This window comes from Vipera berus (assembly GCF_964194415.1).
Source record: "Vipera berus genome assembly, chromosome: 1".
NCBI classification, from domain to species: domain Eukaryota; kingdom Metazoa; phylum Chordata; class Lepidosauria; order Squamata; family Viperidae; genus Vipera; species Vipera berus.
The window spans coordinates 127,204,824-127,232,232 of NC_138202.1; the positions used below are offsets into that span (position 1 = coordinate 127,204,824).

The following is a 27,409-nucleotide window of genomic DNA, read 5'->3' on the forward strand; positions in this document are numbered from 1 at the left end:
TATTACTTGCTTCAGTTTTGCTATTCCCATGCAGAGTTCAGAGTGAGTAGACTTTAGTAGTAAGAGAAAAGATATGGAGTCACCGATAATGAAATAGTAACATTCATAGCTCTTGGGATCTTTATCAAGGGTAAAGGAAGATGAGCATATCTTGGCTTCTTGGCTAATATGCATGCCCTGCTTTCTGTCCTTTCAGTCTTAACTGATTAAAAAATCTAAACATCTTTTAGAAGGCTCTTTTACCAATTTCCATCCTTGCTTAGCCATGAAGGTAGCAATCAAGATGGTGCTAGCATCTACACAGTTTAGGGCTTTATACTTTGAATTATATCTGAAAAGCATCTGGATTAGTATTCCAAATGATCCTCGTATTGTGCACTGGTTGCCTTCATTTGCATTAGTTGAAGCTTCTGTATATATTGAGGATTGTACCATGCAAAGCACTCTGCAGTAGTCTCTTTGTGATGTAACCCATTGTCATCACACATCACACTATCTCTGTAGACCACATTTTACAAATAACAGATTTTTAGGCAATGTATTTTCTTCTGTACTGCTTTTCAGCCAGCCCATTACATTTCCTGCAGTATTATTTTTCCTACTTTGCTGTTTAGATTACTGGTCTTCCACTCCTTTTTTCTTTTATGACATATTTGCCAAGTTATATTTTTGGTGTACATCAGCTAATTCATTAACTAATTTAAACATTGTACATATGCAAATTATCAATGGCAAAAAGGTGCTTCAAGAGTGTGCACAGGAACTCCTGTGGCACCTTTCTGAAATACATCCAAATGTACATTTCCCTAGGTTTGAGTTGCAATTATGGAAAACAATTGTGAAATTTTAAAAAGATGCAACTGTTGTGTATTCTAGAGCATATTTTTGTCTTTGAATCCAATCATTGCCCAGCCCTAATAATTCCACCGAAAGAGTTGTCATGATTGCCAGATATTTTCTGGACAGAACTGAAGGTGACACAAAGAGAGAACAGAATAGAACAAGAATACACAAGTATACATTAAATGTCTGTATGTATAGCATCTGAATTGGTGCTCAGCTGGACAATAGCACTATTCTCCTGCCCATTCTGATATTTACAACTTGAAGCTAGGTTCATACAGTGAGCTTAGACATAGATAATTGAATAATCCACAGTTCACCTAAGCCATTAAACTATCCTTTGTTCATATGTTACAGTGTCTGGAGTTACGGAACTCATTAAGCCAAAACCAAACACTATAATAGTGTATTATATGAATCTGGCCTAAATGTCCATTGTTGAAATCAGTGTAGCTGCGTTAAAATACTTCTTTGAAAATATTTGAATCCAACTAGGTACTTCAGGCAGCATCAGAAAAATAATAAAGACATACAGTATGTATAAAGAATAATTCATGTATAGGTCTAAGTAAATAATTGATTCATATTGGGAAACAAATAAAAAAAATACTAAAGCTGAAATGAAATAGGTTTTACTATAGTTTGTACACAAGATTTCATTGTGTCCCATATGATCATATAATAAACACTTTGAAAACTCCCTAAAACTGCAGTGCTTCCATTTTTTCCTTATAGAAACATTATACCTGGAAATTTATTTCCTAATTATATAGCACTTTGAAACAAAAAAAACCAAAAAACTGCTATGAGTTGGTGAGGTGCATCCAATGAAACATGTGGTTGTGATTTTACCCTGGGTGTGCTAATGAAACACTTAACTCCTAGGCCTCTTTTCCTGGCTTTGATCCTAAACAAATGGTTACTTCTTGGCAGTCATCCAACAACACTTCTAATTAATTCACAATCAAGTTTTCATTTTATTCCCATGTCCAGCTCATCACTTTTCATTTTGGGCTAAGGCACTAAAGGTGAAATGCCCACAAATGGCAGCAGGCACTCCAACAATGTTAAGTGTTACAGGGAAGAATTTCATGTCGAGAAATATTGAATAGAAATTTAATAGAAATATTTCTCCTCGTGCTACCATATTAGAGAGTCGTAACTATTTTATCATTCAGAATGTATTGCACCTTTTAGTGTAACTTCACATAATTCTCCTTAAATAGGGAACAATGAAACCTAGAACATTAGATGACAGTTATTTTAGAATTCATGAACTGTTCCACTTAATGTTTATATTACTTAGTTACTAAAGTTCCAAAAAAGGGCTGGGCTTTGGACTTCAGAAAATCACAGGACCTCCAAATCCATTCTGTTTTCCATTGATGTCTCTTTTCCAATAAAACTAATCATATTTTTGGGGCATTATACAAATTGATCTTTGATTCTGCATAAAACAAATTGTGGCAGATTTTGTAAATATTAGTTTAATATAGCTTTTTAAAAAATCTGTAGTGAAAGAAAGTGATATCTACTCATAAAAAATGGCATTGGTCACATTCTAGATAATACTTTTGGTAAACGTATATAAGAAAAAGTGAAAATAGACCAGAAAAGTAGTGAATAGTGCATATGGGTCTGGAATCTTCTTGGAACTGCTGAAAGGAATTACAACACAGTCCTTTCAGCAATTCCAAGAAGATTCCACACCTATTTGCATTATTCAGATGACCCTGAGGGCATGGCTAAACCTCCAAGTGGCCTCAACGACTCTCAGAAAGAGTGCTAACGACCAGGTGACTGCAAGGAATATAAATCCTTCCATCCTCCACCATTCAGTTAGAACTTAGAGGTTTCTTGGATGAGAAGTGAAATGTCTTCAAGCAAAAACAAAGTCCAGTTGCCTTTTGAAAAATCACCTTTGGGACATGTTGAAGGAAAAGTATATACAGACAACGCAATGAAGATAGGGATTGACCACAACTTGCTACTGAAGCTAAAGTCAGTGTTGGGACCAATTGGTCAGCTTGTGATGTGTTCTGTAAACTTGCACCATTGGATCTTCCTGACAATCTGAATGTACAAAATTGTATTTGAACCTTCAGCAGAAAGATGATGCTTCTAGTGTATGCTAGGATACATTTCAATACTTACTATATGAGCATCCAAAAGCTTCAACTCGCAGACCAATATTTCCATTTGGGTTCCATGTCATGGGCAGAAAGCGCACAAAGCGAGCTTTAACAGAGTGAAGGAATTTGTGCTGTATCACACTGTCAGCATTGACATTGCCTTGGAAGACCTGCAAAGAACAAGAAGCCTGGATGTAACATAGTGTTTCTTTTTTTTTGGGGGGGGGGGTTAGCGAATAGACTCCATGTGGTGATTCATTTCATCTCAACAGATTCAGTTTGTGCCAAAATAGTAGCCTATAGTTCTGTAATGCAGGATGCAATTATAGCTTCTGTGATAAGTAACTGTCCATCCTCTACTTATATGCCTTTAGGATTCAGCCTCTTTCGAGGTACTTTGTTCCAACTATCAAACAGCTCATAATGCAAGGAAATTTCTTTTTATGCTTAGCTACAATCTGCTTCCCTGCCACTTATATTCCTCAGGGTTATACTTGCTCTCCAAAGCAACAGAGAATGATTTGAAAATCACTATCGTTATCTATTCTTAAGTTTTTATACTTCAAGCTAACAAACCTCAGCTTCTGCAGTGCTTGCTTCTAGGACATGGTTTTTGAAACTCCAATTTCTCAATGTGTTTCTTGAGAAAGACATAGACATGAATATAGATATATTGATTTATGTATTTATGGGATCCAACATTAACATATAGATAGATCAATGCCAAATAATTGCTTTCCCTCAATCTGGATACTATACTTTTGCAACCATAGCCCCAAAATATACTATTTTTTTTAAATATCGGTACTAGTACTGGTATTACTAATAACGTGTGATGATCAAAGGTGGCATGAAGATCTCTAATGCCTAGATATAATCAGAGGTCCTTGTAAAATTGCTGCTAAAATGTAGTTTTTAATATTATAGGAGGAGAAAATGTTGGATGCATGGGTATTGATCATACTCGCTGCATTTAAATTCAATATGGGATTTGCTTTCGTACTACCCACTTATATTTCCTAGACATCCCTACTTGGATTATGCATACCAACAGGCCAGATGAAAGGCCAACTATAAACCTTGATCAAATTGTGTGCTGCAGCTCTAATACCCTCTTCTTGGAATTCTACTAACTTGCTCTAGCCAAATTTACTCTTTTATCTGGTCAGGACCATCCCTTCCTATTATCTGCTTTATTTTTAAAAAGAGTAATAAAATTGTTTATTGGTATAAAATGATATCATGATGAAAATACTTGAGATCTTCAGTTGTCTCTTTAAACAGAGTGTAAACATAGAAATGTGTTGACCCAACTAAAATCTACCAGGCCATTTTATTGTTGTTGTTTTTATTATTATTATTATTTTTAATAATTATTATTATTAATTATTATTATTATTATCATCGTCATCATCATCATCATCATTTGCAACTTTCCTTTTCATTTTAGAACTTAACATCAACCATTAAGAGACCACATTGTTGCTATGCTTCCTTCTTTCCCAAAACCAAGAATTTCTCTCTCTTGTGTGTGTGTGTGTGTTTTGTTTTGTTTTTTGTGAAGCTGCTGTTATTTACATCACCTGGGAACTAGAGTGGAAATAAGGTAAATGGAGGACAAAGATTAATATTTTAAGCATCAACCTCTGGCTTAAAGCTGTAAAAAACAAAAAGAAAAGATGTAAGTTGGCAGTGACACTGAGGGATGGGGAAAAGTAAAAGGCTCCTTTAGAAAAGACAGTCTGTTCCACAAGGCGTAATGAATTAAATGGCTCAGGCTGATGTGCAACTTTCAATCCCACTTGATGCAAGAAGCCTCAGGACAGTTAGCCCCAGCATATTTAGAGATCTATATTAGCTAGCTGCCACAGTGCCTATGGTGACCATCTTCTTTCCTACTTTATTAGGTAGGTAATAGGGTAAGGTCTGAACTGTACATGGAAGGAAGCCATGTTGGCACAAACCTGAAGGATAAGATAATGAACTGGGGATTGATTACTTTCCAAGGTTTTTTTTAAAGAAGTAAATGAGGGGTTCTTATCTGCCAAAGTCTCAAAGATGGCTGAAACAAAAGAATTGGGAATTGTATCACAGAATTTTTCAGTTTACACTGTTGTATTCCCAAAGTAAAAAGGATCGAATGTGAGCCTCTGCCCACTACTGTCTACTCTGTAACTGCTACAAACAATGCCAAACTGAAATACTGTACAATGCAAATGGCACTCTTTAAAACATTTTAAGAGGATTTGGTGCACATGTCACATTTGTGACTTTTGGGAAAACAAACTTATCATGGGGCCTTCTTGGAAAAAATGACTGGAAGAATCAAGTTCATCAAAATTTGTTGATGCTAAATTTTGTTACAATATGTTTTGAGCAGATCTAAAAAGATTCAGATCTTAGGATGAATCTTAAGGATGAACATAATCACATTATGTATTATATAATAATGTAATTAATATAATAAATATAATAATGATATGATATGAAAGTTGGACCATAAAAAAGGTTGAGCGCCAAAAAATTTAGGCCTTTGAATTGTGGTGCTGGAGAAGACTCCTGCGAGTCCCTTGGACTGCAAGGCGATCAAACCGGTCAGTCCTAGAGGAGATCAACCCTGACTGCTCTTTAGAAGGCCAGATCCTGAAGCTAAAACTCAAATACTTTGGCCACCTAATGAGAAGGAAGGACTCACTGGAGAAGAGCCTAATGCTGGGAAAGATTGAGGGCAAGAGAAGAAGGGGACGACAGAGAATGAGGTGGCTGGATGGAGTCACTGAAGCAGTAGGCGTGAGCTTAAATGGACTCCAGAAGATGGTAGAGGACAGAAAGGCCTGGAGGAATGTTGTCCATAGGGTCACGATGGGTCGGACACGACTTCGCAGCTAACAACAAATGATATGAAATATAATATAATATATTAGGCTCTTGTGCGTGTGTGTGTGTGAGAGAGAGTACATATATTTGTATGTGTGTAGAAGTGGGGGAAGAGGAAAACAAACATAAATGAATCCCACCTGCTTCCTTTTCTTTTCTCTCTTAGTTTAGCAAACTATATCTTGTGGAATGTCTTTTTGACAAGAATGTTCTGTGACATTTTGAATTTATTATTATACCGCCAGGAGAAAATATTTCTCAATTTATCCGGTCTATGCCATCTAGAAAGATGAGAAGGCTCTCACCACCTATCTCACTTCTGTGAAAATTCTATACAAAAGTAATGTCAAGTTGGAAACAACCAATCAAAGCAATCACTGAGGAAAAGCTACATCTGAGGCATTATTTCTGATACTTACTTTTATTCATTTTAAGGAAAAAGAGCAAGATGTTCAAATTTGTTGTTAGTTGAGTGGGTTTTAATTTTTTTAACCTAACCTAAGGAACTGACTACTCTTCACATATAAGCAGAAAAGGTGACCTAGTCTACTGGGGAAAAATAGTAAATGATAAGATATTGCCTTCCACATGAGTGCATTTTAATTGCAAGATTCATTCAAATAGAAATATTCCTATCAAGAGCTGCTAAAATGCCTACCTTTTCTAGTTAACATTTCAAATAAAATATGGCAAAAATATAACTAAATACTTTCCTCTTGCAATATTTTAGACCTATCCACAATGTGAGGGCTCCAATATTTGACAGTGGTTAAAAGATTAGATTGGGGCCAGAGAAACCAAGCTTTAATTCCTTACTCAAGCATGGAAGTATGAGAGCTTTTAGTTATCCAACCTATTTCACAAGGTAGTTATTTCAGGGGGGGGGAATGAGGAAAGATCTCTATATGCCTTACCTGAGCTCCTAGAAGAAAGTAGGGACATAATTTTATTAAATAAAGAAAATGTATTTTATGTATGACTGCAATGCTGCAGTGACTGGTTTCTTATTTGAGACATTTCCTTGAAATTGGATTGCATTACAACACAAATCCTGCCTCTCAGTTGTTGACTCAGCAGATGGTCACAAAAATCCCTGTTATGCATTCCTCTCACAAGTTCTGACTGTTTGGAGAACATGCAGATTGATTTCTTGGATTCTCTTTGCCTCCTGAGAGTTCTTCAGGCAGTTCTCAGGTTCTTCAGCCTGAGTCTCAAACAAAACAAATCCAGGCTCTTCCATCCTCCATTTCCCCACTGTAAATGATTATACTGTACATCAAGAATTAATAATCTCTGGGGATTAATTGGGTGACTGTTGGATTGATGGCAGACTCCATTCCTCCCCCCCCAGTCTATTTTCTCCTTTCTACCTGCCCATCTTTCTTTTTTGATAACGATATATTTGTATTTTTTGTTGTTGGTTTTTTTCATTGTTTATTTTATTGCCATTATCTTACTTTACACACTCTTTTCATTTCTTCCTTTTTTATTATTGTAAGCCTCACAATGAGATAGGTGGCAAAGAAAGTTAACAAATAGTAAGAAAGAAAGAATTGGTTGTATTGTCCAGTGCTAACTTGCAGTAATTTTCATATTTTGAGACTGAAAATTAGCAGGATAAGTATTAAGTTAATAGATATTCCTGTTTATTTTTACTTTTGGCATCAATACTGAAACTCTCATTGCTTAAAAATATTCCCTAATATTTGATACCCTGAACATTTCAGGAGTTCACCCATCACATTTTGAAAGCAAATGTTGATCTCACCCTACTTGGAATACTGCATCCAGTTTTGGTCACCACGATGTAAAAAGATGTTGAGACTCTAGAACAGTGATGGTGAACCTTTCAGAGGCTGAGCGCCCAAACCACAACCCAAAACCCACTTATTTATCACAAAGGGCCAGGGTCGCATCAGCATTGTGGTGCCCTTGGGGGGGCATGGGGGCATGGCCCATTGGGTGGATATGGCTGCAGTTGTCATGGTAGACTGGGTGGGCATGGCTGGGGTGGGCATGGCCACCTCTATTTTGCTCATTGGGGGAACAACTGTAGGGGCCGGGCAGGGTTGAGGGAGATCCAGGGGGTGTCTGGCAGGTAGGGCAGTGGGAAGGAGGCCCAGCATAGAATGGGGGGGAGGCACACAATCTTCAAGCAACAAATTAGGCTATTTCTACTTTTACATCTACAGGTAAAACTCAAAAAATTAGAATATCGTGCAAAAGTTCATTTATTTCAGTAATGCAACTTAAAAGGGGAAACTAATATATGAGATAGACCCATTACATGCAAAGCAAGATAGTTCAAGCCATGATTTGTCATAATTGTGATGATTATGGCATACAGCTCATGAAAACCCCAAATCCACTATCTCAGAAAATTAGAATATTACATGCAATCAATAAAACAAGGAGTATACATAAGCAAGGGAGATATGTTAGTATTGAATTAATATTACAAGGAAAGAAAGTTCTTCTTATTGGATTATATGCTCCAAATCAACAACAGCAAAAAAAATTTAAATTCTTACACCAAAGGCTAATTGAACTGGATTACAAATCTGTTATTATGATGGGGGATTGGAATGGGGTCTTGGTGCCATCTGAAGACAAGAAGGGGTCTTCTAAAACCCTTTGTAACCCAAAATTGCCTAAAGCCTTTTTTGATTTGAAGGAAGATCTGGAATTAAGAGATGTATGGCGGGAAAGGAATATGAGAGACAGGGATTTTACTTTTTTTTCGGATAGACACAAATCTTTTTCCAGGATTGACTTCATTTTGATTACTACTGACCTTTCCTCCTCGGTTAAGAATGTTAAGATTTTCCCTAGGACAATGTCTGACCATAGTCCTGTTTGGCTGGAGCTCTTTACTGAAGACACTAGTAGGAGATCCTGGAGGCTGAATGAGAACTTATTTACAAATGACTTGTTCTTGCAGAAATGTAGAGAACATATGATAGAATTTTTTGTCACGAATATGCATAAAAGTACTTCGATGGAAATGGTTTGGGATGCTAGTAAGGCCTATATGAGAGGGGTTTTGATTTATATGAATAATGCTTATAGGCGTAAGCAAGTGCAAAAACGTTTAGATATTGAGGAAGAGATTAAAATTAAAGAGAAAAAGTTTATTTTGAATCCATTGGATAATAATTTAAAGATCTCAATACATTTATTGAAAGAACAATTTAATATGCTATTGGCTGATCAAGTAGCAACTAATTTGCGTTATGCCAAACACAATACTTTCTGTAACGCCAACAAGCCTGGTAGATGGCTGGCTTATCAATTAAGGAAGAAACAGAAATTACGTACTATAGACAAAATAGAATATAAAGGAAAAGAAGTCTACCAACAAAATTTGATTAAGAGGAGTTTCCTAGATTTTTACTCGAAATTATATTCTAAAGAGAATATACAAGCTCTAGATATAGATAAGTATCTACAGGGAGCTCATTTCCCAAGACTTTCACAAGAACAACAACTTGAGATGAATTGCCCAATTACACCAGAAGAAATTTCTTTAGCTATTAAACAGTTGAAATTGGGCAAAACTCCAGGAACAGATGGATTAACAGCAATTTATTATAAAAAGTTGCTGCCTGAAATGATTGAACCCTTAAAGATTTTGTTTAATGAAATTCAGACTGGAGGCGCAGTTCCTCCATCATGGAGGACAGCTTTTGTATCGTTGATCCCAAAGGAGGATCAAGATCTTACCCAACCTAAAAATTATAGACCTATATCGCTCTTAAATACAGATTATAAGATCTTTGCTAAAGTATTGGCTAATAGATTAATGCAAGTTTTGAAACAAATGATTCATAGTGACCAATCGGGATTTATATCTGGGAGGTATATGAAAAATAATGTAAGACAAATTGTTAACTTGCTTGAATATTTGGATAAGAACAACCAAGTCTCCGCAGCACTGATATTTTTGGATGCAGAGAAAGCCTTTGACCAATTGAATTGGCAGTTTTTATTAAGAGTTGTTGAGGAGATGAATTTTGGAGAAGGTTTTCTACATACTATTAAAGCTATATATCAACAACAAACTGCACAAATTATAGTTAATGGGGGACTAACAGAGACTTTTAGAATTGAAAAAGGTACAAGGCAGGGCTGCCCCCTATCACCATTATTGTTTGTTTTAACATTAGAGATTTTACTAATTAAAATTCGAGAGTCCTCTTTGATAAAGGGAATTAAAATAAAACAGAATGATTATAGACTGAGAGCTTTTGCTGATGACTTGGTTGTGACAGTATCCCAACCGCTACAGTCGGTTGTAGACTTGATGGAAATTATAACTCAGTATGGTAAGGTTTCTGGGTTTAAGGTGAACAGTAATAAAACTAAGATATTATCCAAAAATTTATCTACGAGTGAAAGGGATATGTTATCTAACTTAACAGGTTTTGAAATAGTGAAGAAGGTTAAATATCTAGGAGTGCATATTGCAGCCTCAAATGTAAAATTGTATAAGAATAATTATGAAACACTATGGTTGAAGATACAAAGGGACTTAAATAATTGGAAAAAAATACAATTATCACTACTGGGAAGAATTGCAGTTGTTAAAATGAATGTTCTACCAAAGTTCCTCTTTCTGTTTCAGATGATACCTATACTGAAAAAGGATGCCAACCTTGATCAATGGCAGAAGGGTATTAACAAATTTATCTGGGCGGGGAAAAAACCAAGAGTTAAATTCAAGATTTTACAGGATGCCAGGGAAAGAGGGGGACTCAAGGCGCCGAATTTGAAATTGTACTATGATGCGGCTGCTTTGACCTGGGTTAGTGATTGGCTTAATTTAACTAACAAGAGAATACTTCATCTTGAGGGATGGGATTTGGTATATGGATGGCATGCATACTTGCTTTATGATAAGAAGGTAGACAGGGCTTTTAAATCCCATATTCTTAGAAGTGCTTTACTGCGTTTCTGGAAAAAGTACTATAATAAGTTAAATTATAAAATACCGATTTGGGGAATTCCTGGACACGCGATAGAGGGTGTATCTATGGGAGTGAGTATGGATATGGTTTCTTATAAGGAACTACTCAAATTGCAAGGGAATGATTGGCAACTTAAATCAGCAGAGGAGTTAAGACAAGAAAACATAAATTACTCTTGGTTTCAATATACCCAATTGAAAGCTAGGTGGAAGTCAGATCAAAAGGTTGGTATCACAATTACAGATCAAAATTTAGTAAAGCAAATTAGAGATTCAAAATGTGCACATATAAAGAGGATATACAATGCTTTAATTGAATTGGATTCGGAAACGGAATTGGTTAAAGATTGCATGGTAAAGTGGGCACAAAATATTCAGGAACCAATCTCGTTGGACACCTGGGAGATAATTTGGGTTAGAAATGTTAAATTTACCCAGGCTCAAAATTTAAGAGAATTTTTTTACAAAATGTTTTATAGATGGCATCTGGATCCTAAGAAGTTGTCCAACATGTATCCTAATCTGCAGTCTAAGTGTTGGAGGTGTGGTAGCTTAGAAGCTACCTATTTCCACATGTGGTGGACTTGTAGAAACATAAAAGCCTTCTGGATTAAAATTTGGTGGAACATTCAAAAGATTTTTAAGAGTAAGATAAAGTTTTCCCCGCAATTGTTCTTACTGGGTATTGTTGTAAATTGTGATGTCAAAGAGACTAATCTGATGTTGAATATGATAACGGCAGCACGGTTACTGGTGGGACAATATTGGAAGAAGGACAATCTGCCCACGGTAGAAGAATGGGTGTTTAAAGTTTCTAATCTTGCAGAAATGTCCAAGATTTCTGCTTATTTAAAGGATCACTCACAGGAGAGATATATTTCAGTTTGGAGGAGATGGATAAATTATATTGAAAACAAATATGGGACCAAAAAGTTCCATTTAGCTTATGAGTAGAATTTAGTGGGATATTGTTATTGTTAGTAGTTATGCTAAGAGAGAGTTAAAGCGCAGTACGAATTTGGTTGATTGTATATTGTGTAAATTTTTATTTAGAATATGATTGTTGTAACTATAATCCTGTATTTAGCTCTGGGAAGTGGGGGGGGGAAGTGGGGGGGTTGGGGTGGGAGGGATTTGGGGATATATTGTAAAATATTGTAAAACTCTTTAATAAAAATAAAATAAAACAAGGAGTATACATAGAACAATATCAGACCTCTGAAAAGTACAGTATAAGCATGCATATGTACTCAGTACTTGGTTTGGGCCCCTTTTGCAGCAATTACTGTCTCAATGCGGCATGGCATGGAAGCTATCAGCCTGTGGCACTACTGAGGTGTTATGGAAGACGAGGATGCTTCAATAGCTCTTCTGCATTGTTTGGTCTCATGTCTCTCATCTTTCTCTCAGCAATGCCCCATAGATTCTCTATGGGGTTCAGGTCAGGCGAGTTTGCTGGCCAATCAAGCACAGTAATCCCATGGTCATTGAACCAGGTTTTGGTGCTTTTGGCAGTGTGGGCAGGTGCCAAGTCCTGCTGGAAAATGAAGTCAGCATCCCCATAAAGCTCGTCTGCGGAAGGAAGCATGAAGTGCTCCAAAATCTCCTGGTAGATGGCTGCGTTGATCCTGGACTTAATGAAGCACAGTGGACCAACACCAGCAGATGACATGGCTCCCCAAATCAACACAGACTGTGGAAACTTCACACTGGACTTCAAGCATCTTGCAGTGTGTGTCTCTCCATTCTTTCTCCAGACTCTGGGTCCTTGGTTTCCAAATGAGATGCAAAAGTTGCTCTCATCAGAAAAGAGGACTTTGGACCACTGAGCAACAGACCAGGTCTGTTTTTCTTTAGCCCAGGTAAGATGCTTCTGAGGTTGTTTGTTGTTCAGGAGCGGCTTGACAAGAGGAATACAACATTTGAAGCCCATGTCCAGGATCCGTCTGTGTGTGGTGGCTCTTGATGAACTGACTCCAGCCTCAGTCCACTCCTTGTGAAAGTCCCCAACACTTTTGAATGGCCTTTTCCTGACAATCCTCTCCAGGCTGCGGTCATCCCTGCTGCTTGTGCACCTTTTTCTTCCACACTTTTCCCTTCCACATAACTTTCTATTAATGTGCTTTGATACAGCACTTTGGGAACATCCAACTTCTTTTGCGATTACCTTTTGAGGCTTTCCTTCCTTGTGGAGGGTGTCAATGATGGTTTTCTGCACAACTGTCAGGCCAGCAGTCTTCCCCATGATTGTGATTCCTACTGAACCAGACTGAGAGACCATTTACTGTAAAGGCTCAGGAACCCTTTGCAGGTGTTATGGCTTAATTAGCTGATTAGAGTGGGACACTTTGAGCCTTGAATATTGCACCTTTTCACAATATTCTAATTTTCTGATATTGTGAATTTGGGGTTTTCATGAGCCGTAAGCCATAATCATCACAATTATGACAAATCACGGCTTGCACTATCTTGCTTTGCATGTAATGAGTCTATCTCATATATTTGTTTCCCCTTTTAAGTTGCATTACTGAAATAAATGAACTTTTGCACGATATTCTAATTTTTTGAGTTTCACCTGTATAGGCACAAAGAACCCTTCATTGAACATGAACATAGTAGCTAGTGAGCCAGTATGCTGGATTGGACCATTATGTGAACTAATGTAATCAAACTCACAGAGTTTATTTTACAAAATAACAACTGCACAATATCTACCAATACCTCTGATAACAGCTGTCTATCCCTTTCTTACAAGCTTGTTGCTTACATTAGAAAAAGAAAAGCAGGGAATATCAGGGAGGAATTAGATATTCCATCCATTTTTGTCTCTGCCTCCTTCGGTCCTAACAGACTCCTACCCACAATATGCCATCCGCCAAATATGAATTTAATTTCCAGGGAGAGAAAAGTTTCTTATTTTTGCCTCAACAAATATTTTTAATCCATTGGGGTTCAAACAATCTCTACTATTGCACTGTTAAATCTCAGAAAGTCAATATCTGTATAGTGGTCCAAATATTTCTGAATATAAAAAAAATTGTTGGAATTAAGACCCACTGAAGGATGAAACTCTGTTATAAGTATTTTTGTATACAGTCCAACAGTACTTCTTTCCCTTTTCGAACTGAGAGGACCAAAATCCATTGCTAAATATAACACATTGGGGGGGGGGCGATTTCCTGATTATACCTCTGTGTCTCTAGTTCAGTGTTTCCAGGAGTTGGAAATTCACATAGGTAAAAGTTGCCAAGGTTGAGAAACACTCTCTAAACTAATCTACAACTGTAGTCTAATTCTATAACTCTTAAAACATAATCTTTAAATGTAAGGATGTTCAACCGCAACAGATGTTTACCCATTTCCCACTATATTACAGGCTAAAAGGTCTTTGACAACAATTAGCCTTCTCTTTGTATTGGTTCTTAAACAGAACGCCTTGAGGATTATGTCCCTAATTAGCTCAATGTCTTCAAATGGCAAGAAACAGATATACAACATGCACTGTGCAAAAATCTTGAAAAATACAGGGACAAGAGAAATGGAATCCTTCATAATCTGAACTCCTTCTGCAGATTAAAAAGACCATTAATTTCAAAGACCATGTTTCACTGTCTTACTTGTAGGGATTACCTAGCGGCCTTCCTGCTTTGATACTGCACTTATAAACAGCAAAAACAAAACAAAAAAAAAACCTCGACCTAGTTCTTGTTCAATCTTCAAACTATCTAAATCCTGACAGAAGCATCAAATTATTAGAGCTTTTTTTTTTAAAGGCTATGTAACATTGCATTGTTTTTAAAGCAGTTGGTTGCTTTAGCCAATTCTGTGGCTGCTTTGAGCAGTGAGTATAAATTTCTCAGTATAACTTTATATAACGTTAGTACCAAATGATTATACTTAGATGGCATAAAAATACACATGAACATCATCAGTATCAATGTAGCAAGATAACAAGACATTATAAAACCCACATGCAGGGAAACCCACGTACACACACCTACACAATTCTAACTTTAGCCATATGTGATTTTCAGTTAAATGTTTATTGGTCTTGTTACCAAGTTTTATTTTCAAGATACATAGCTACGTAGAAAATGTTATTCTTCAAGTAATCTGGGACTTTCAACAGCATTAGCTTTCATTAGCAACCAACTATATTTTTCAATTTCATTAAGGAAATTGTTACATGTTCAATACAGGTAGTCCTAACCAGTGCTTTTTTTGTAAAAGAAAAAGGTGCCGGAACTCACACATATCATACAACCCGCCTTGCCCTACCCTACAAGGTTCCATCCAAAAAAGGTGCCGGAACGCCGTTCTGAGAGTTCTATGAGAAAAAAAAGCCCTGGTCCTAACTAAGCCCAAAATTTCCTTTGCTAAGCAAAAACAGTTGTTAAATGACTTTTGCCCTATTTTACCACTTTCTTTGCCATAGTTCTTAAGTGAATCTGGCTTCCCCTGTTGTGATTCAGGGTCAGCCTGTGGGTTCGGCAGTTGGGTCGGACGACTCAGAGGAGGAGGGGGGTGTTGAAGACCTTGCTGAGGGGGTTGAAGATCTTGCTGATGAGAGCCCTCAGCCAGGCCCCTCCCACTTGGTCACCACGGAGACCCAGCTGTGTGAGCCTAACAGCGTGGATGAAGATGACCCACAGCTGGCCCTGTTCAAGGACGCCCGACGCAGGAGGCAGTCAATTAGGAGTAAACAGAGGAAGGCAATGGGGCTCCTCGGAAGGAGGCAGAGAGAAGCCACGCCCTGAACTCTATATAAGGGGAATGTGTGGGAGGGTTGGTTTGCTGAAGGCAACCGCTTGGATAGTTCCTGTTTCTTAAAGCTCCTGTTTCTTGGTTTGTCTTGTTCCGTTTGTTTTTGTAGCAATAAATTTGGCAGGCGTAATTCCAGCCTCTTGCCTTCTTGTAAAAGGCAAAAAAAAAAAATGTAAAAGGGGTTGTCCCTGACTTTTCTGCAGGGCCGGTAGCAGGCTGGTACAGAACATCCCCATTGACTTTGCTTGTCATAGGGTTGTAAAAGGTGATTACATGAGTCCGGGACACTGCAACTGTCATAAATACATGCCAGTTGCCAAGTGTCCTAATTCTGATCACATGACCATGGGGGATGCTGCAGTGGCTGCAAGTGTGAAAAGCGGTCATAAGTCCCTCTTTTCAGTGCTGTTGTAACTTCAAACGGTCGCTGAATGAACGGTTGTAAGTCAAACACTATCTGTAGTGACTATATGCATTATGTTCAGAAGCTGTATGGCAGAATTTAGCATGCAATGAATGATCTTTGTGTGATTAACAATGTAGGGAATAATGTCAGAGAGTAGCATTCAGAGCTTTTGTACATTTATCAACACTGATAATGTTTAATCAGCTAGCACAATATTTTCTGTTCTTGCCAGTTTGGACTCATATGGTTACACTGGGGCAAAAAGTTTTATTATTTCATGCCAGAGGTCTATAAATTCAGATGATGATGATGATGATTATTATTATTATTATTATTATTATTATTATTATTATTATTATTATTATTATTATTATTATTATTATTTACTTCATTTTACTCATAAATATTTGAACTTTTCTCATGTAAGAGGATAACTGAATTTTTGTTCAGAACTGCAGGTTTTGGGGGTTTTTGTGCCTTCAAATTAATGTTACTCTTGGTGACTACCTGGGCTGGTCATTCCAGTTTTCTCAGTAATGTTTTCAGAGGTGGTTTTTCAATGCCTCCTTCCTATGGCTGTCAGAGAGTGATTGGCCCAAGGTCTTGCAGCTGGGTTCATGGCTAAAGTGGGACTAGAACTCAGTTTCCCAGTTTCTCATCTGGTGCTTTAACCATCACATCAAACTGCCTCTCAATAAAATAATGTTGCAGCTTAAAAAGGGGAAGGTTCTTTTTGATTCCCTCCCTTCCCCCATATTCTTAATACAGAAAAAAAAATATGGACACAATCCATCCTTGTTTAATGATATGGAAGATTAGAACTTGCGCGCTCTTGCTGAGAATTATGCAGTGAATTATTTATGAGATAATTTAATTTTATTACATTTATTAAGAAAATTTACAAGGTAAGAGTTTATAAGGTAAAGGTAAAGGTTCCCCTGCACATGCGTGCTAGTCGTTTCCAACTTTAGGGGCCGGTGCTCATCTCCGTTTCAAAGCCAAAGAGCCAGCGCTTGTCCGAGGACGTCTCCGTGGTCATGTGGCTGGCATGACTAGACACCAAAGGCGCACGGAATGCTGTTACCTTCCCACTGTAGTGGTCCCTATTTTTCTACTTGCATTTTTACGTGCTTTCGAACTGCTAGGTTGGCAGAAGCTGGGACGAGTAACAGGCGCTCACTCTGTTACGTGGCACTCGGGATTCAACCTGCCAAACTGCTGACCTTCTGATCAACAAGCTCAGCGTCCTAACCCACTGAGCCACCGCGTCCCTAAAAGTTTATAGACAACTATTATTAACAATAGGCAAATGGAACAGTGATAATCTATCAGATCAAGGTCCATGAAGAATGTACTAATATTGCACTAAATGATATAACTAGTATAAAATCCTACCTTAAGAAATACAGGGTATGATATTTAAAACTGAAGTACCCCTTTATTTAAGATAGCTGGACAGGAACATTTTAATCTCTAGATTGCCTTCTCCTATCATTATGTATTCATTCAACTTTATTATTCAACTTCATTGCTTCTCTGAATTTTATTTATACAGCAAGAATCAAAATGCAGTCCTATGAGAGGCACCTTTTTGCACCTATCGATACATGTTTTACAAAACAGAAATCAAATTCAAGGTTTCAGAAAATCAATTATTCCCCCTTTCACACTCACTCACATTTACACTCAAGTGTATACCATCCCTCCAACTGTAATTTGAATCCTAAGAAGTCTATCACTCATTTGATAGTACGCATAGCCTTTGACCTATGATCACAGCACTGCCATAATGTCAAATGATCGCTGAAGAGATGGTTCTTAAGCAAGGACTCCCTGCATGGTGCAAAAAAGTGAGTGAGAGCAAAGATGTACAACCTGGGAAGAGAACCATACAGTCAATATTTGGTTTATAGGTGAAAAATATGTAGATATAACCCAATTGTTTAATGACTGCTAGAAACTATTACCTTTAACATTTCGGCAGGCAGAACTCTCATAAAAGCATTTTTAAAAAACTTGTGTGCAGAAATCATAATTTTAAGAGGGTTGGGCTTTCATTTGTGGCCCTAGAAACATCTCAAGTGTCCTACGTTATGGAATTGGTATAATATTTACCCATGCTTAGGGAACATATTAAAGTTGGTTGGGCTTCCACAACAGGCTAAGTTAATACCAGCTAGCTGATGGAAGATTATCATCTGCAACAATAACTGTGGGAGAAAAGCAGAACTGAAATTTAATTTTACCTTATCTTTCAAGTTCTATTCAAGTCATGATTTCTAGTGCTACACAATGTTTACGATTTAATTCCAGAAAAGTGGCTTCCACATCTTCAGAGAAGTTATTTAAGGGCTAAAGTGTCATAGTGTCATAAGGCAGCTTACCAACCACACCTAGGTTCTCTAATTACAACCATAAAGATATATAACAGCAAAATGATCCCAAGGATCCTATACGGTACAGAACCTTTGGGATATATAAATGTCCCTTTACTGGAACAGATGCAATCTACTTTTTTGAAATGTACCTTGGGGTGGATAAGTCTGTACCAGCCCCAGCAGTAAGGACAGAGTTGGGCATGCCCCCTATAAAATTATTTAATTACTAAACTACCATTTAATAATTAAAGTATTAATTACTCTTTCATCTTTACTTTATCACACCTACTATATTTTGTTCTATTTTATCTCTCTTCAGCATATCTTATCTTATTCTGTTGTACTTTACTGTGGCTGATGGTCATGTTTGATATGGTCAACTGACGAATCAATAAAGTATATTGTATTATATTGTAATTCCACAAAACTGCTGTGGAGCCTATGGGAATCTGCATGAATGCATCTTATACCTGCAGCTCTTTAATGCAATAGGTGCTTTAAAGGACTGCCAACCGATACAACAATCAGTACCTTTTTGGAATTAAACCCCAAACTACAAAGTCCTAATTACTTTACCTAAGATATTGTTAAAAAGTCTTCATTAAAAAGTTATTGTTTACTCTAGTTTTAAACTGAAGTGTAGCGTCAGTCTGACATTGTTTGATAGGGCTAGAAAATGTGCAGTCCAAGTCTTCACTCATCAGTAATACTGGATAAGCCTCTAAAAGGCATCTTGGTAATCCCAGACTGAATTTAATGATTTTATTACCCTTTGGTTGATGTTACACGTTTTAAGTATACAATTAACACTCTGTCCCACTTACAACACCAACCATTCTGTGCTTTATAACTGTTTCTACATTCCCAATACATTAGCATACACATGCCTGCATACACAGGCATACACACAAAATGTCTAATTTAGTCAGACGATACATGGATAAGTGATCACCATCTCAACATCCCCAGTAATAATTCATAATTCTTCATAGATGTGTTGTTTCTTTAATTCTACCTATCCATCTTAGTCATTGTCTTCCCCTTTTCCTTCTCCCAACAATATCAATACAACATTGCCCTAATATATTTTCTTTTCACCATCTGTTTGCATCAACTGCCCAAAGTATGAGTTTCTGCTTCCTAATCAGTACCTCATGGGAATATTCAATCATTATTTGGTCCAAGATCAATTGAGTGGCTCCACTTGCAATTATTCTTAGCAACAGACTCCAGATCTATGCTATAATTCAAAATCATCCGTCTTCTTACTCTCATTCTTTGTCAATATACAGCTTTCACAGCTGTACATTACCATTGGAAAATCATTTCCTTTTGACAGTTGTTCTCACAGAAACATCCTTATTCCTCATGAACTTATGTAGGTTTGTCATTGTGTTCTTCCACATCATAAATAGTTTTCATGTAGCCACTTCGATGTTTTCCTCTTTGAAAATTTAGGAATGTTCCCCTAATTCTGCTTGCACAGTGTTGTTTGCCTATTTTCATCACTTCTCACCTTTTCTTTGTATATATAAATATGCAGAATATGTTCTTTACATTGATTTAATATCCTGTCCTCCTTCCTTTCACTCTCTTTTTTAGACCTTATCAGTAACAATAACCCTACTGGGAGCTCATACTCCTGTAAGTATAGTGTAGCTCTCAGGGTTATTGAAGTTATTAAATCCACCCCCAAATTCAAGGGGGAAGGTTGTCAATCTTACATTGGGGGAGGGGGGAAGAATTGGGAATATGTGCAGTTTTGCATTTTAAATTCATTCAAATTATGATGCCCACAGTGCACTGACTAGCAGAATAAAATTAGACTTGGGCTTCACTTGCTCTAATGTTAAACACATCTACTTGAAAATAAGCACAATTTCTTGTAGCAAAGGGTAAAGGATGTTGCAAAAATAAGAATTTGCAAACATGTACATGATCAGCTGTCTACTGACCATGTAATGGTTTCTTAGAAATGAGATGAATAAAAATAATGCTGTGTCGTCGGGATAAACCCACCATATGGATTATTAAGGCAGATGTTCTCACCAAGACTCTTCATTGCTGATCCAAATTCTGTTGCTCTATTTGTGGTACTGAGGTCCTCCAGCAGCAATTCCATCACACAGTCTAACATATTTCATGAAATAGTTTAAGAGGAAAAAAATACATGACACCCCTACTTATGTTGGCTTGAGCACCTGTAATGGAAACCATTTGCCAGAACCTGGATTTGGGTTGGGGGTTGACTTCTTTCTTCTTGCGGGTTCTGCCATAATCCTGGGGGAAGGGGGGAACTATTGGTGCTACAATGTATCTACTCCACTTTCCTTTCTCTACTTGCTCTTTGATCTATTTCCCTTGATGCTGGCTTGGGGTGAGAATGGAATGTGCCTCTAGCCATCTGCCTTATCTCTAGCTGCGGAGGAAGAAGAAGTGTGAAGATCCAGCAGTCTATAACCTTGCGAATGGTGCCTTATCATCCTTGTTCCCATGGAGGATTCACACCTGGGGACTGGTCCACTTGAACCAGCTGAACTGGCTGTTGGGGTGGGGTTTTGCTAGTGATTCCTTTAACCTATCGATTCACGCGGGAAACTCTCAGATCCTGCCTTTTTTGCCTGCTGTCAACTTCTCCTAATAAAAGTTCCTTTTTGAATGAAGCTGTTCCAGGAGTTCTGCTTTCTTGGGAAGAGGGATTGAGGCAGGTCCTTTCACCATTATGGCTTAATGTAAATGCTTCATTTAAATTCACTGCAAGCTGAGAAAATGAGAATACAGGTAGTCCTCAATTTACAACCACAATTGAACCCAAAATTTATGTTGCTAAGCAAGACAGTTGTTAAGTGAATTTGCCCCATACAACCTTTCTTGTCAGTTAAGTGAATCACTGTAATTGTTAAGTTAGTAACAATTAACAATTAATTAACCAACAAAGAAGTTAGTAAGTGAATCTAGTTTCCCCATTGACTTGGGTTTGTAAGAAGGTCAGAAAAGACAATCACATGACTCCAGGACACTCCAACCGTCATAAATATGAATTAGTTGTCAAGCATCTGAATTTTGATCACGTGACTATGGAGATACTGCAATGGTCATAAGTGTGAAAAACGGTCATAAGTCACTTTTCTCAGTACTGTTGTAACTTTGAACAGTTACTAAAGGAACTGTTATAAGCCAAGGACTTCCTGTAGTGACCAAAATAGTGAAATAATATTAATTTTAACTTTCTGATAAACATTACAATAACATCTGAAAATGATGTAATGAAATCTCTAGCATTTCCCCCCCTTAAATATGAATATCTGCTAAATCTGAGCATATATTGTTTTTGTCAATTTAATTTTTAATAATAACATTTATATACCGCCCTTCTCCCTAAGGACTCAGGGCGGTTCACAGGGCAGAATAAAATACCAAATACAAACATTAAAAAGAGATTAAACAGTTGCCCTAGTTAAAACAATAGAAGTACAATTCTAAAAACCCCAAGATAAAATTAAGAAACCAAAGATAAAACAACCCCACCAATCCCCATCAGGCTAGGCCAGCTTGTACAAACAAAAACGTCTTGAGATCGCGACGAAAGGAGCGAAGATCGGGCGCCATCCGGAGCTCTACCGGTAGCTGATTCCACAGCTCCGGAGCGCCCACAGAGAAGGATCTCCCCCTGGGGGCCACCAATCGACATTCTCTGATCGGTGGCACCCTGAGGAGGCCCTCTCTGTGGGAACGCACAAATTGACATCATTTGCATAATTACATAATTTACATAAATGTTGTCACTTGTAGTAAAACCTCAACTAAATGGAAACACTATTCTGTTTACAGAATTAGTCCATTAAATCAGCTCTATCTAAAGTCTGCTAAACTGGGACCCATCAACTATAGGATGTGGTATATTGTATGCAGGAATGCAACAAAGAGCCGCAGATGTTTTGATACTTCTTTATGGAGTAAGTTCAACTGCAAGGAGCAAAAGAAAGCTACAGTTTCTCAAATTGCCAATGTGACATTACATATAATTAACAGTTTACATCTGAATAAAAAATATCTGAGAAATCTCAAAATGATCGATCACTTTGATAGAAGCCAAATTCACACAGAACACAGAAAAGTGGAGAGCAAAAACAAATCAAAACTCTTATTACTATTCATCTCAGGATGTGCACATTTCAGTTCTAGATGCAATTGGAATAAAAAACAGATTTTCACTAAGGTTGTGCTATGATTCCCTGCAAGGTGCTGTCATAAATATGACTCAGCCCGAAATGCTGCAAGCACAAAGGTGGAAGGGCAGATTTCTGTTATTTGTATTCCCTGGGATGTCTTTCAGAAAATAACATCCAACATCACTGTTGCAGAAGGTGACCTCTGTTTGCTTTCCACAAAGAAACATTCAAAACAAGACCTGCACCCTGAGCTAAAAAGAGGTTGGTGACATGCACATACGTTTGCAGCTCTGGGCTGGATCAGAAAAGGGATTGTTATCAGTGGTACATAAATTCCATTTATTCCCCTCTACTCAGCACTGATGAGATCACATCTAAAATATTAAGTACAAATTAGAGTACCACAGTTTCAGAAGATTCACTCACTCACTCACTCACTCATTCATTCATTCATTCATTTATTCATTCTTAAACATATATGCTGCCCATTGCACTACTGAAGTAACTTTGGGCAGCTGCTGGTTGACAGGTGAGAGAAAATTCAGAGGAAAGAGCAGAGATGCTGAAGAACCTGAGACTGTGATGTATGAGAATAGAGTGAAGAAACTCAGAGAAGCTTTGTTTGAAGAAAAGAAAACTTAGGGAAAACAAGAGGACTCTGTTCGGAGACATAAAGGGAAGCCATAGGGAAGAAGGACAAGAATTAATTTCCGTGGCACAGAAGCTAGCACTAGTAGATATCCTAGATATAAGCTGCAGCTTACTGAAAGTTTATTTAAATATAAGGAAAAAAAGTCATTACAAAAAAAGTAAAAAAAATAAATCTGTATAACGGTGGAGTAGTTTAGCTACACCGATCGAGGGGGGTGTGTGTCTCCCTTTCTGGAAGCATTTAAGAAGAGGCTAATTTTCCCAAAAGGTATATGCCATGTATTCGAAAGTAGATATGCCTTGCAATAAAGATTTATTTTTCCATTCCTATTCCTTAAGCATAACATGCTTATGTTTACCATTTATTTTATTTTATATTTATCATTTATTTTACCACTACTTTTTACAGATTTATGCTGCCTCTGTAAAATGTTCTGATTAATTATTGCTAATACATAGGGGTGACATTTACAGATGGAGCAATGATACCAAAACTACAACCCACCTGCTATTAAGACAGTGACTAAAGGTGGGGGGAGGGGGAAATATATTAAAAAAGTAACTTTTCCTGCAGCTTCAAGATTTTCCATTGACATAGACACCAGGTGCAGAAAATACTAATCAAGATAAATCAACTGCTTTTTATCCAAACTTCTGTTTGAACAATGGCTGACATTTATCAGGCCTATGCAGTTATCTTATAATGCAGCTGCATACAGATAGATGATGTTAATCAACTAAGGTAGTCACTTTGTAGCAAGAGTAATGATAATCACAATCTGCTGCCGCTATTAAGCAACTGCCTAATATGATAAGAGCCAATGATCTGTGGTGTGATCACAGACAATTGTAAAAACAATAGGAAATTTCATACCTCTCCAAAATTAATCAAGGTACACATGTAGACATTAGGCTGACAAATATTTCTGAGAACTAAATTTCCATTATGGACTTATTATTAATGTCATTTTTTATTTATTCATTGCTCCCTGTGGGCCTTGGAAGTTTTGAAGGTCTGTGGAGTACTATATAAAGTTAAGTGAGTGAGATAATGGCAACTTAGCAATCTGTTCCATACAAGCAAGTAATGATTCTGCCAAAAGTTCAACATCCAGTTCCCTGGACTGGAATTTTTAAGGTTATTCTGAGTTGAGCTCAACATGGATAAAGCTTATCTTGGTCCAGGTTCTTTGATACTGTCCTTTTCCATTTAAAATGCTAGTGATAAAAGGAATAGTTGCAACTGTCATTGGGTCCGAAATAAGTACAGGAAGTGTGCACTAAAGAACTTAAAGCCATGAGAAATAAACAGAAGCCTTATGTTTTCCAGAATCTATGAAAGGCTTCAACCATTCCTTTTCACTGCTTTGCAAAAAGGCAGTAAAAAGAAGCAAGCAAAGAAATGGGACCCTTCAGGCCTTAATACCCATTTTAGCATCTTCAAGAAAAGCATCTCAAAATCAGAATTTGGAATTGGCCTGATTTTAAAACTAGCTAATTTTATCCCATCCCTGGTATCACAGGACGTACATTCATCTCCACAAGGCACATTACTCTCACAGTATCTTTGCTTGATAAAAATACAGTCTAAAGCTTCAAAGAAATATTATGCTTATAGTGATAATGGACCCAAAACAAGAAGAAATCCAGACCCAGTTTAAATGCTGACGGATTGCCTGCTATTGTTTTTCCCTTTAAATAAAAGCTGCTTCAGTGTCTTAACTATATATATATATATTCCTATATATATATATATTCCTATATATATATATACTCCTATATATATTCATGTATCTTTAAAAAACTGGGTCGGATATTCCGGGCTACAGTGCATCACACATTTCCTCAGAAAAATAATGAGAGAGCAGTGAGCACTTTATTCGTAGTTCTCCCTGGAAATTCTCCTTTGAATATTTGGGAGGCGACAGGATAACAGCAGGCGACAGCTTGGCTGTAGGAGCACAGTGTGTCTAGTAGTAGTTATGAGAGCTTTATTCATTAGCTAGACTCTCAACTCAGTCAACTCCTCCTAATATGATCCTGGTTCCACAGTTTGCCATATCTAAGTCAAGGTTTGGTGATAATAATTCTGCATCTGTCACTATCCATGATTTGAATTGTTATTATCAGTACTGATAAAATTATAAAGCTGGACTGTCTAATGTGGTATTTTAAGAACACTTCATTTTCAGTCAAATCACTGAATGCAATTCTCCTAGCAACTTGTAGCATGTTTTTTTTAAAAAAAAATATTGAACTGGTTCATTCAACTAATTAGGTGTGTGCTATACCTTAGAAGCTAAATGAGTGCCAACTTTATTTTTTACTTATTAAAGCATTAGGAGTGTCATTGAACATGACCTTATTACACAGTACCTACTTACACACATATATAATCTATAGCAGTGGCCCCCAGCCTTTCCTGCTCTGTGGATTGGCAATGGTGGTGGCAGCAGAGGGGGGTTGAGGGGACGGTTTTGCATGCACACCTGCTGCTTGCACAAATGAAGCTTCGTGTGCTCTCCCCCTTGCCTGCTGCTTGCACAACCTGGATCCCCCTATGGGCCGTGGCCCAATAGCAGTCCACAGACCAGGGGTAGGCAACCTTGGCTCTTTTATGACTCATGGACTTCAAGTCCATGCTGGCTCAGGAATTCTGGGAGTTGAAGTCCACGAGTCATAAAAGAGCCAAGGTTGCCTACCCCTACCACAGACTGGGGGTTGAGACTCCTGACCTACAGACAAAAGAAAAAGCCTTTTTCAAGTCTAACTGAACTTCCTAGACATGGCCATGTATTTTTCTTGGCAATAATTCAGAAATAAATTGAAGAATCCCACCCAAGTACTAATCAGATCCAAATCTACTTAATCCCCAAGCTGATACAAGCTCTGCCATACAATTAGATTGATTCTTCTCCCTACCCAGGTTAGGGATTCTGATCATTGGGAAAGAAATTTGACTATTGACTAAAAAAATGTATTTTCTTCTAATCAAGATAGAGGTTGTTTGAGACATTTTGCTTGGCAATAATAACTAGCACTGAGAGTCCTTGTATCTAGTACAGCTTATTCTTAATATGACTAAGCTATTATCATTTCAATTCAACTATGATAGAAACTTCATTTTTTTAAAAGAATAGAGCATACCTTTTTTTTGTTTTAGCAGCTAGTTACATTGAACAGATTTTGGCAGTAGCTACATACAGATAGTCCTTGACTCATGGCCACAACTGAGCCTAAAATTTCTATTGCTAAGGGAGATAGTTGTTAACTGAGTTTTGCCCCTTTTTACAACCTTACTTGCAAAGGTTCTTAAGTGAATCGCTGCAGTTGTTAAGTTAGTAACATGGTTAAGTGAATCTGGCTTCCCCATTGACTTTGCTTGTCAGAAGGTCACAAAAGGTGATCACATGACCCCGGGACACTGTAACCGTCATAAATATGAATCAATTGCCAAGCATCTGAATTTATTTTTTTTAATCCCATTTATATCCCGCCCTTCTCCAAAGACTCAGGGCGGCTTACAATCTAAGCACAAATCAATGTGCTTAGCAATAGCCTTCATTCTGTGTATATGCCTGCTTATTAGGGCTTTCGCCCCCCCTCCAAGCGGCATTATTACAAAGTCAGCTTATTGCCCCCAACAATCTGGGTCCAACAATTTTGATCATGTGACCATGGGGATGTTGCAAGATAGGTGTGAAAAACAGTCATAAGCCACTTTTTTCAGTGCCGTTGTAATTTTGAATGGTCACTAAAGGAATGGCTATACATTAAGGACTACCTGTATTTGTAAACAAACCTTGCAGTTATACATCAAGGTATTGCAGCAGCTCCCAACCTTTTCTATACCCCGCACCCCTAGAATGCTTCTGATATATTCTTGCACTCCTTACAAATGTTTGAAATAACGGCAGCGAATTATGCATTTGTTGTTGTTGTTGTTGTTAGTTGCGAAGTCGTGTCCGACCCATCGCGACCCTATGGACAATGTTCCTCCAGGCTTTCCTGTCCTCTACCATCTTCTGGAGTCCATTTAAGCTCACGCCTACTGCTTCAGTGACTCCATCCAGCCACCTCATTCTCTGTCGTCCCCTTCTTCTCTTGCCCTCAATCTTTCCCAGCATTAGGCTCTTCTCCAGTGAGTCCTTCCTTCTCATCAGGTGGCCAAAGTATTTGAGTTTTAGCTTCAGGATCTGGCCTTCTAAAGAGCAGTCAGG

At 37.6% G+C, this 27,409-nt stretch overlaps 1 protein-coding gene across 1 annotated transcript in view; it reads right to left on the reverse strand.

The window, feature by feature from the left end:
* CNTNAP5 (contactin associated protein family member 5) overlaps window positions 1-27,409 on the reverse strand; it is a gene marked incomplete at both ends in the record, with an annotated part of 429,095 nt that overhangs the window by 257,184 nt on the left and 144,502 nt on the right. Inside the window, one exon of the mRNA XM_081335453.1 lies at window positions 2,998-3,145. Coding sequence (XP_081191579.1) covers window positions 2,998-3,145 — 148 coding nt within the window. The remainder of the gene's footprint in view (window positions 1-2,997; window positions 3,146-27,409) is intronic.